We start from the raw sequence: 11,177 nt of genomic DNA, 5'->3' as shown, positions 1-11,177 counted from the left end.
ATATAGTGCAGCAAATTGATCTTTTAGAGCTTCATTGCTAATACATTTGCTCTAGGAAATAATGGGAAGGTCAAAAAAACTCAATGACATTTGACCGAACACCTACCTTCGTCATGGATGACGTTGGAAGGGGGACAAGGGTATTTGAGTGGATTGGAGTGTCAGAGTCTTACGTGGCGAAGGTCTGAACGCCCGCAGACCTCCCTCAGTTTGCATCCGATTTGCAAGAATTTGGACAAACGGATGCATCCACGAACAAATAAAGGGGCACGTTGGATGACAAGATCCAACTACGATGATGCCCTTTACTCTTCTTCTTCTTTGTAAAAAAGATAGAGAAAATCGGTTATCTGGTAGGAGGGGCTACCTGTAAAAGCGTCGATTCGAAGTCCTATTTGCAGACGCGTTCTTTGTCTTCTACAATCCTTCACGAAACGTAATACTGCATGCGCAAGTTATACATACGCTAAAGCAAGCCCTCCTCCAATTGCAAGGGTTATCCAACAAATAATAACTATACAAATAAAAGGAGAGGTAAAAAAAGAAGAAGCAGAAGCAGCCCACGAAACCACTCGCCGTGCCGCCGGCGAAAAGACGAGACGGGAGATGGCGGCGAAGGCAGAGGTGCGGCCGCGGCCGCTGGAGTTAGACCCCATCGCGAGCCGCGTCGAGCTGGCGTTCTGGGAGGACCTCCGCCGACTCAAGCTCGACGTCCTCGGCACCGACGACTCCCCCATCCCCATCACCGGTACGGATCCTCCCACTCGCCCACTCCCGTTCCTCTCGTAATTCTCCTCGAGGGTTGCGATTTCGTGCGTCGCATCGAAAATGGTCTTAGTTGTCGCTACTCCTAGATTTTGCGATGTCGTGTATGAGTTGGTGGCGGTCCATGTACGCTATGTTGCCTGGATTTTGCCTCCGCTGCAATGTTTGCTTGACATGTTTCTTGGGAGTTGGTGCTTTCTGCGTTCGACTTGCTAGTAAATGTTTGGTCCAGATGGTCACGGTTAAGGCTTGAGTTTTCGCATGTCATAATATAAATTCTCCATCATTTTCTAGACGGGTTATTGTTGGTGTAGTTGCTGATTGATCTTTCTGCTTGTGCACTTTCCTCTGTGCACACATATCAACCGAGATGGTGATATGGAGTACAACTCCAGTGATTCCTCAGGAGAAGTACCATTTCCCTTAAAATAACTCCAATTTTGTGAAAAAAAAACATTCTTCTGATTTGTTCGTTCATGTGTGTAGTGGAGCGCCTAGTCTTTTTGTATTCTCTTTCTGGATACACCAAACAAGTTTGTTTCAATTTTGTGCTAGGTTACTATACTCCATGCACACATCCAAAAATGTCGGGCCTCTTAAGGCTGGGCCGAGAATCATTAGTGCCACCATCTGCCAACTCCTTTGGCTCTAGGAACTCTTGTCCAGTCCCAGGGACCCTCATAAACACGAATAACATGAGAGGGTTACAAAACCTAGATGTGGAGTATCTACTGAGAGAAGAAGCAAAGAAGGTACATTTTTTGACATGGAATTTGCTAATCTTTCCTTTCTTGATGTATTTCCTTCATCATAATCGCTGTTGTATGTATCTATGGAGCCAGATCTTGCACGACATTATGCATGGTAAAATAGAAGAGGATCCTTCTCTGCTACTGAGGTTCCTTGTGATATCATTCGCGGATCTGAAGAATTGGAAGATCTATTACAGTGTTGCATTCCCCTCATTGGTTTTCAAGTCTGAAATGACTTTGCTCAGCCTGCATAGTGCCTCACTGGTGCTTAGTCAAGAGGAGGTCATGATCTTATGCACCTAATATCCACAATATTAAATATCTGTATTTTTGTGGTTGGTATTGAAGGCTATCAATTTTCTCCCGCAGGCAAAATCATTGTCTAAGTCACTGAAAGAGTGGCGCAGTTCAAATGAAACAGCAGGTTGGGTAAATGATAGTTATCTCAAACTAGTATATGCGTTATTTGATAGCTTCTTGTTAATTGGCCATGTTTTGCTAATTTGCAATACTTTTGTTGCAATGGATCCATATTTCTGCAGGTCTTCCATTTTTCTTTGTCGATATATCCTCGGATTCTTGTATTGCTATAAGGCAACTCAAGGATTGGAGAGATTGCCAGGACAATGGCCAAAAGGTATGTCTGTGTTACTCATTTGATCATCACAAATATTTCATGCTCTCATATTTGGTACGAAATTAGGAGATCCGGTTTGTATTCTTCATGCATATATCTGTTCTTTCTTTAAATGCTTTGATCTGCTAATGCAGCTTCTATTTGGATTTTATGATCATGGTTGTCATCAAGATCCTGGCTGGGCTCTTAGAAACTACATTGCATTCCTTAGTCTGCAGTTGAAAATTGAGAAGATTCAGTTCTTATGCTACCGAGAAAAACGATCGGAGCTTGATCTAGAGAAATCCCTTATTGGCGAAGCATCATTTCCACAACCTCATGGTATTATGATCTATCTGGATAAGAACTTCTCCATAGCAGTTTCAGTCGTAGTTTGTATTTTTTATTTAACATTGGTTGTGATTTGTTATGGCGCTGCTAGAAGGAGGGCGCGAGAGGGCCGGCCGGGGGCCTTTTGCCCACGGCCGGGCAAGATGGAAGGGATTTCCTTCTTAATTCTTGCTTGATTAGATTGATACATCTCCTCTCTTTATATAGAGAGGTTTACTTGACTCCCAAGCAAGGCTTACTTGACCCCTAAGCAAGCGACCCTTATCTCTAATTAACCCTAAGACTAATGGGCCCATTACGTACTCTAACACTACACCCCACCTGGACATGCAGCTTGTCCTCGAGCTGCAGCCTAACCAACTTATAACCATGACTTGACGCAACAAAAACCTAACACCTAAAAACAAGCCTTTTACATCTCGGCTTGTTTTATTATTCTCAACCTGAAATGGACGGGGACGCTTTATTTTGGACCCCTTAACAAAAAGTGGACACCATCCGCACGTCGGACGTGCACGTGTACAGCCACCTGGATCCCATGGACACCACCTGGACAAAAGGAGTGCATGTGTATGACCACCTGGAAGTGGTCGCAAGAGTGACCAGCAGAGGCGCCCTCGCGGTGGCCGGTGGCGGAATGCAGTGGTGCTACGCGGTGCGCTGCTGTCGGTGACACCATGCCTTCTCCCTGCCGGACGGCTGTTGGTTTGCACTGCACAGGGAAGAGTGGAGGGCTTGCGATGGAGAATGACGAGGAGGGGTGCGCCCCCCCCAACCGCTGATGTCGCAGACTTTGAGGTCGTTGCCCGCGGGGAAAACAGCTGCCCGCCGCCCGTGGGGGAAACCGCATGCCCATGATCCCCGACGCAGCGGACGAGATCGAGGTCCTTTGCGCAGCGAAGCGCAACTGGGAGGAGCGGCAGCTGCAGACCACGCAACTCCCGCACACGCCGACGCGCTAGGAGGCCGCGTGCAGCAGCCTGCAGCCTCACCGTCGCCGACACGTGGCGGGTAGTGATCCAAGCTGGAAGCGGTGACAGCGACGGCGGAAGCTTGATCTGCTGGATGGGGACGCCCTGGGGAAGCGGTGATGGCGACGGTGGGAACTTGATCTGGTGGATCGGGACTCCCGTCGGCACGGTCGATGCGGGGCCAGAGCTGACCGGTGATGGCTGCTGCAGTTGCAGCGGCTGCTGCGGCGGAGCGCCGGGCGCGGCGGAGGTCGCCAGGAGCGGTGGCTGCCACTGCAGCCAGGGCGGGGCGGTGGATGGCTGCTGCTGCAGCGGCCTGATGAGCGCGGCGGAGGCCACCTGGTGCGGCGGCTGCCACGGCAGCCAGGACGGGGCGGTGGTGGCGGTGGATGGCAGTTGCAGCGGCTGCTGCAGCAGCCCGACGAGCGCGGTGGAGGCCGCCTGGTGCGGCGGCTGCCACGGCAGCCAGGACGGGGCGATGGATGGCAGCTGCAGCGGCTGCTGCAGCAGCCTGGCGAGCGCGGCGGGGGCCGCTTGGTGCGGCGGCTGCCACGGCGGCGCGGTGGCGGTGATGGGCGGCGCAGCCGGGTGCGGCCCATAGGACCCGGCCAAGAACAGATGGATCTCCTGGACCGCCTGTGTTAGGTCCCGCAGCGCCCCGGACACCTCCGGGGTGAGGACGACGGGGGCGGGCGCAATGGAAGATCCCGGCGCGGGCAGGAGCGGGGCGACGGTCGTGACCGGCAGCGGAAGAGACAGGTTGGGCGGTGGTGAAGACATGATCGAACCGAAGCTAGCTGATACCAAATTGTTATGGCGCTGCTAGAAGGAGGGCGCGAGAGGGCCGGCCGGGGGCCTTTTGCCCACGGCCGGGCAAGATGGAAGGGATTTCCTTCTTAATTCTTGCTTGATTAGATTGATACATCTCCTCTCTTTATATAGAGAGGTTTACTTGACTCCCAAGCAAGGCTTACTTGACCCCTAAGCAAGCGACCCTTATCTCTAATTAACCCTAAGACTAATGGGCCCATTACGTACTCTAACATGATTACAGGCTGGGATGACTCTGATTATGTGCCTGAAGCTATTGGATGGGAAGGAGAAAAGCCTGGGGATGGAAGGAAAGAAAAGAAACTGAAAGAAATCAATCTTGAATCAATGAGCCCAGAAAGGTAGATGAAGAGTGTTTTACCTTGCTCTGCACATTATCAGTAATTAATTGGATATATTTCGATTGTTTATCATATGCGCAGGCGGGATGAAGAACAACAACTGATGCACTTGAAGCTTATGGGATGGCGGCATTTCCCTGTTGATTTGGAGAAGTTATCTGGCATTCGATGTCTTCTGTTGGGTGCTGGAACTCTTGGATGTGAAGTTTCTCGCTTACTCATGGTTCGTACATTGTGTACTGCTGTTTCCATGCTCCCATGTAACAAACTGTAATACTCCCTTCGTTCCAAATCATTTGAAGTTATAGCTTTGTCCTATGTCAGACTAATATATTAACATCTACAAGGCCAAATTAATTTTCATTAGATTCAGCATAAAATATATTTTCATACTATATTAGCAATATTTTTCTATATACTTTGTTAAATTTAAAAGAAGACTTAGGACAAAGCTAGAACTTAAAGTAATTTGGAATGGAGTAGTATACAATTACATAATTCCCTTCTAACAAACTTAAATAAAATCTGCACTTACACATATCTTTTGTATCTTTTTATTCATGATGGAACCAAAATTTCAGACCTGGGGTGTACGGAAACTAACAGTGGTTGACGGTGGTCATGTTTCTATGCCTGATGTACTCAAACAATCACTCTACATAGATGACGATTGTGGTGTCCCAAGAGCCACCGCAATAGTTTCACATCTAAAAGAGAGATGCCCTGCAGTGGTAAGTCATGGCTACCTTTTTCTTGAATATTTGCTTTCTACAGATCTGCTTGTTGACAACAATTGCTGTCATCTAGGACGTCGAAGCCATCCAGATGGAAATACCAGCGCCTGGGAATCCGGTTTCTCCAAGTGTGCTTGATGATTGTGAGCGTCTTCAAACATTAGTAGCTTCTAGTGATGTGGTCTTCTTGTTGACTGACACATGGGAGAGCAGATGGTTTCCAACTCTTTTGTGTGCAAACGAAAACAAGGTAAATCTCAGACATATTATTCATCTGCAGGGGGGCTTTGCAATAATTCACTCAGTGACCAAGAAATTTTAATACTCAATAGCTTGACTAGAGAATATATTCTGGCCATGTGGTTTCATTTAAATAAGTATGCTTTCCCCATCTTCCATTTTTAAACATAGCGAGCTCTTGGGAACTAAAGGTCTTTTGTCTCCACTGCAGATGGCCATCACTGCAGCATTAGGACATGACAGTTACCTTGTCATGCGACATGGTGCTGGTCCAGGAACAAGAATTGGAAATATGGATGACGTGATTGCTCAGATACAGAATTTATCCACTGAAGATGCTCTCGGTCGTCAAAGATTGGGGTGCTGTTTCTGCAACGATACGACTTCCCTTTTCAATGTATACCAGATAAAGACTTACATTTGTGGAATATTCTCATTTTTTTTGTACTTTTAATTTTGACACTGGTTACTAGATTTCATATTTGCTTGATCTTATTGGTTTGCAGTCAGTCTCTGATGAAACAGTAGCACTACCTGGGTTGACCTCCATTGTATCCGGCAAAGCGGTGGAGCTCTTTGCGAGGATGTTACATCATCCAGAGGGGTAAGCTGCTAAATACCTGAAAGATAACTGCAGAGTTGCAATTTTTGTACGTGTATCATTGATTTCGATGAAGAGTAGTTGATCAAGCTAGAACTAAAGAGAACTAAACCATACCTCTTGCAGGATACATGCTCCAGGAGATATGGCTGGTATGGATACTGAACATCAGCTTGGTTTATTGCCGCACCAGATGCGAGGATCACTCCCGCGGTGTGATTTATCAACTGTGATAAGCAATTCCTCAAACAATTGTACTGCATGTTCTAATATTGTAAGTAAATTATAGCACACATGGCGCTGCATTATAAGAGTTGTATATATACTGACGTTTCTCCTTGCTAAACATTTCAGGTACTGTCTGAATATAGAAGAGAAGGGTTGAATTTTGTCATGCAAGCCATTAACCAACCAACATATTTAAAGGACCTTACAGGCATTTCTAATTTGATAAAGTCGGACACTTGTTTGAAATTGCCAGCCAGCCTCCCTGTAAATCCTGGGAAGTTGTCTAGTGCTCGATGTTTACTTTTAGGTGCTGGAACTCTTGGGTGCGATGTTGCTCGTATTCTTATGGTTAGTCTTATGGTTCGTGCTACTTTTATGTTGAACTACCGACATAGACTCACAGAGCATCTTGTTAATCATGGTGGATACTAACTTTTTCAGGATTATGGTGTTCGGAATCTAACAATTGTTGACAGTGGTTGTGTTGTTGTGTCAAATTTGGCAAGACAATCACTTTACACAACTAAAGACCGCAAGACCCCAAAAGCGACAGCGGTACTGGAGCATCTAAAAGAGAGATGTTCGTCAGTGGTAAGTTTTCACTTCCCTTCCCTGGAAACAGTACTTCCATTTTTTTAACAACATTTTGAAAAAAAAAATCTGCGCTGTAGGAGGTTGAAGGAATTCAAATGGAAATACCGATGCCAGGGCACCCTGTATCATCTAAAGAAGCTGCTGGTGTGCTTAAAGCTTGCGAGCGTCTCCAGGAGTTAGTAGCTACCCATGATGCTGTCTTCTTGCTGACTGACACAAGGGAAAGTAGGTGGCTGCCAACGCTTCTCTGTGCGAATGAAAACAAGGTAAACCCTGTCCTTATTCTTGAATAATGTACACACTGGAAGTTATATGCTATATAATGCCTCCCATTATACTGCAGATTGCTATTACTGCAGCCCTAGGATATGATAGCTACCTTGCCATGCGACATGGAGCTGGTCCAGGAACAAATTCTGAAGGTTCAGATATGGTTGCTGCCATGAACAAGCTGTCTGCAGAAGATGTTCTTGGGGGTCAAAGACTGGGGTGCTATTTCTGCAATGACGTTATCGCTCCTGTTGATGTAATGTTTGTTGCCTTAGGTTTCTGAAGTTATGCTCATCTTCTCAGTAAATTATTAACTGCAACCATCATATATCATGTTTTTATGATCTTGGGATGCAGTCGGTCTCCAACCGAACGCTGGACCAACAGTGTACAGTAACACGACCTGGACTGGCCTCCATTGCATCTGGCCATGCTGCTGACCTCTTCACAAGACTGTTAAATCATCCAGATGGGTAAGCAGCTGAACCTCTTGGAACCTGCTATGTAAAAGGTGGGTGAGGAAACAATGCAAGTGATGGTTGATTTACTTACTGCATTGTGCAGGATACATGCTCCAGGAGATATCGCTGGCACAAGCAGTGAGCGTCCGTCTGGTCTATTGCCACACCAGATGCGAGGATCACTATCGCAGTACAGCTTATTAACTCTCATGGGCTATTCCTCGAGCAGCTGTATCGCATGTTCCAATGCGGTAAGCAACATCTACGGCGATGCATGATTGGATATGATGTTTTGAGAACTTTGCTGATGCATTTGCGTGCAAACCAAAATGGCAGGTATTGCGTGAATACAGGAGTAGAGGATTGGATTTTGTGATGCAGGTGATCAACGAACCAACCTACCTGGAAGACCTGACGGGCTTGACGGAGTTGATGAAATCGGCAGATTATTCTCGAGTCGAGTGGGTCGATGAAGTTGACAACGATGAGGAGTTTGCCGACATGTGACTTTATATGAACAAAACAAGTGTAAATACTTCAGAGATTGATTGTTAGAGTTGTAGTCTTGAAAATTGTTTCAAACACTTCGTAAAATTCTTCGGAGATGATTCAACACTTTGTAATATGTAAATTCTTTGGACATTGATTCGAGTAGAGAAGCACGGCGATATCTCGTGAGGGTGTTCAACTTATTCATATTAGCTACAACCTCCAGGCAGTTTGAGATCAGCCGCCAAGGATAATGCTTCACTAATCGCCATAGCCTCCAAGGCTTCAGGAGCTGTCAAGCCTAAAACAATCGTAGCTGATACACCTTGAAAAGTTCCTGAACCGGCCCTATACCGCTGTCGAGGCACCCCGCCGTTCAGTTTTTGCAAGACCTGGCTTGCACACGAGCAGCTGCTTTTACTCTTTGGCAGCAGCGGCCAGCTCCGCCGCCGCTCCAAAACACGGTACAAAACGGATAATAAACATGATATATACTACTCTCTCCGTTCGGAAATATTTATACTGAAACGAATAAAATAGATATATCTATAACTAAAATAAGGGGGCTGCTAGGCGTCCGCCGGTGGATGAATTGAAAACATCCGCCGCCTGGCTGGCCGTTGGATGGACGCGCTGCTGGCCGTCCAATGTACAACCCACGTTCCCCACCTCCCTTTTGCAACAAGCGCGGTGTTGCAGAAACAAGCCCACCTCCCATGCTGTTAGATCTCCCCACGCGAGCATCACAAAATTGCATCAAGTTGGTTGTTGCTGAAATAAAGACTTTGTGCGGAGACGTGATGTAACTTTTGCAACAATGTTATTGTTGCAGAAAACTTTGCAACTGTGGTGATGTTGCAGAAAAAATTGTAGAATTTTTTTTGTAAGAGAGATTGTGTTGTGGATTTTTTTTTCAACATAGGTTGTGTTGCGGAATTTTTTCGCAACGTAGGTTGTGCTGCAGATTTTTTTTCCATTTCATTTTCACTTTTTTTTGCAACAGCGGTATTGCTGCAGAAAAACTTTGCAACTGAGGTGATGTTGCATTTATTTTCTTTGTCTTCACCTTTATATCGTGTGACGGAATAATTTTTTGCAACATGACCAATGTTGTAGAAATTTTCTCGCAACTTATTGGATGTTGCAGAAAAATGCCATTGTCGTTCGCAACGAGCTCCCGCGGGACGACGACGAGGGGAAGCGGAGCCGCTCATCCCCACCATCGTGCCGCTGCTGGTGTGCGCCCGCAGGAAGGAGCGGTGCTGCTCATCCCCGCCATCGCTGGCACCAACTGCAAGGCCATCCATCCCCGAGCTCCCATCCTGAGCGTTGCCATACCTTGTCGCCGGTCACGTCGGCCGGCTAGCGCTTGCTGTTGAAGTCACTAGCTGCTGCTTGCATCTACGTTCATGGGTGCTCTTCATCCTATGCGTGCGTGGTGGAGGACATTGAATGAGTTAGGGAAGGAGAGAAGATGTGGATGGGAGTGCTCGGAGGAGAAGATAAGGCAGCAAGGACGAAGCGGTATATGTGATGACTGGGACACGTGTCGTCCATGGGAGGTGATGGGTGCATTGGAAAAATCAGTCGGTTGAAGGAAATCTTTTCCTCTAAAATAAATCTAGATACAACCATTTATAGGACAAGTATTTTTGGATGGAGGGAGTAGCTTTTAAGTATTCTCAAGAAACCACGTTGGCTAGAGGTTATATGCCGAGAACGGCGTTTTGGATTTCGACATACATGAAGGCTGAATTTTTGAAAATAATAATCAAAAAACAAAATTTTGATTTCAAAAAAATCTGAAAAAATTGTACAAGTAAACAAGGATGTGAGGTATATGTGTGTAAAATTTCAGGATGAATATGTTGAAATGCGATCTGTATAAAAAAGATAAATTCATGGTCTAGAAGGATGAATAATATCATGTGTTTAAAAGCCCTAAATTTGTTTTTTTGTTTGCACAACCCTCATTTCAACGTACTTCGTCCTGAAAATTTACACACTTGTGCACTAGGCCTTCGTGTATGTCTGTTTTCTTTCTAGAATTTTTGAAATGTAAAAATATGAATTTTCACAAATTTTGCATTTTGCATTTGGAGGTCTCCATGGAGCTCGGCCTCCAAAAGCAATTTCTGGTATATGCTATATTATTTAATTACAATATTCCCATGCTGTTTCACATATTATCAGCATGCATTTTGAGCATATCTGTTGCAGGAGGGATCCATCTCCCTTCACGGTTTGGACAAGGCTCTACCGAAGGTCCAGTCTCCTGCAATCAGCTGAGTCCGCCATATTCAGATCTTGCAAATATCTCTCAATAAAAAATGAGTCGATAAAGGTGATTGGAATTCATCCTCATGTATCGTATAGCCCTCCTTCGTACCCACAATAGCCCTCCTTGTGGCCCAATTTGAAGCTCAGCTCAAACAACCATAGCTTCGGGTGCAGGGTCTCGTCTAAAGTATTTTACTATCTCCATTCCGTAATGTAAAATGTTTTTTTGACACTATTATAGTGTCAAAAAAAGTAAAGGAGGGAGTAGCATATAAATCTTGTCCCGCGATCGCCGAGACACTCCGCGCCATGTTACAATCGAGCAAAGCATGTTTCCATGTATCAACTTGAACCCCGCAGAGCTGACATTCAATAGTGGGCGCCATGTGCCTGTGGTGCCTAACTTCCCTGGTAGGCCATGTTGCCGAGCCAACCTCCAAGCAAAAGTGCGGAGTATGGGTGGCAGCTTGACTTCTCATAGTCTTTTCCATCCCGCTCGATCAGCTGCCCGCCGAGGACTGTGACTTTTTCTCTATCCAATCTTCCCTTCTCCTCTTTGTCTCCTTGAGCATACGGTAAGCAAATCTCACCGTGAATACACCATTTTTTCTCATAATGACAGGCCTAAAAATTCTTCTATTGCACCTAACTGG

At 45.9% G+C, this 11,177-nt stretch overlaps 1 protein-coding gene across 1 annotated transcript; it reads left to right on the top strand.

Annotated features, from left to right (window-relative positions):
• The first annotated feature begins 483 nt into the window (after positions 1-483).
• On the top strand, positions 484-8,425 carry APG7 (ThiF family protein). The gene is made up of 20 exons (XM_048707790.2): positions 484-748; positions 1,321-1,517; positions 1,608-1,799; positions 1,887-1,941; positions 2,060-2,154; positions 2,289-2,475; positions 4,510-4,627; positions 4,709-4,850; positions 5,209-5,358; positions 5,435-5,611; positions 5,813-5,998; positions 6,108-6,205; positions 6,329-6,476; positions 6,557-6,778; positions 6,872-7,021; positions 7,102-7,290; positions 7,368-7,550; positions 7,652-7,767; positions 7,859-8,006; positions 8,092-8,425. Exons 1-20 carry the CDS (start codon positions 607-609, stop codon positions 8,260-8,262), a joined length of 3,066 nt encoding a protein of 1,021 aa, XP_048563747.1. The 5' UTR covers positions 484-606; the 3' UTR covers positions 8,263-8,425.
• The last annotated feature ends 2,752 nt before the right edge of the window (positions 8,426-11,177 follow it).

This window comes from Triticum urartu, chromosome 3A (genome assembly GCF_056163025.1).
Source record: "Triticum urartu cultivar PI428250 chromosome 3A, HENAU_Tu73, whole genome shotgun sequence".
Taxonomy (NCBI): domain Eukaryota; kingdom Viridiplantae; phylum Streptophyta; class Magnoliopsida; order Poales; family Poaceae; genus Triticum; species Triticum urartu.
This window is presented reverse-complemented; position numbering and strand designations above follow the sequence as displayed.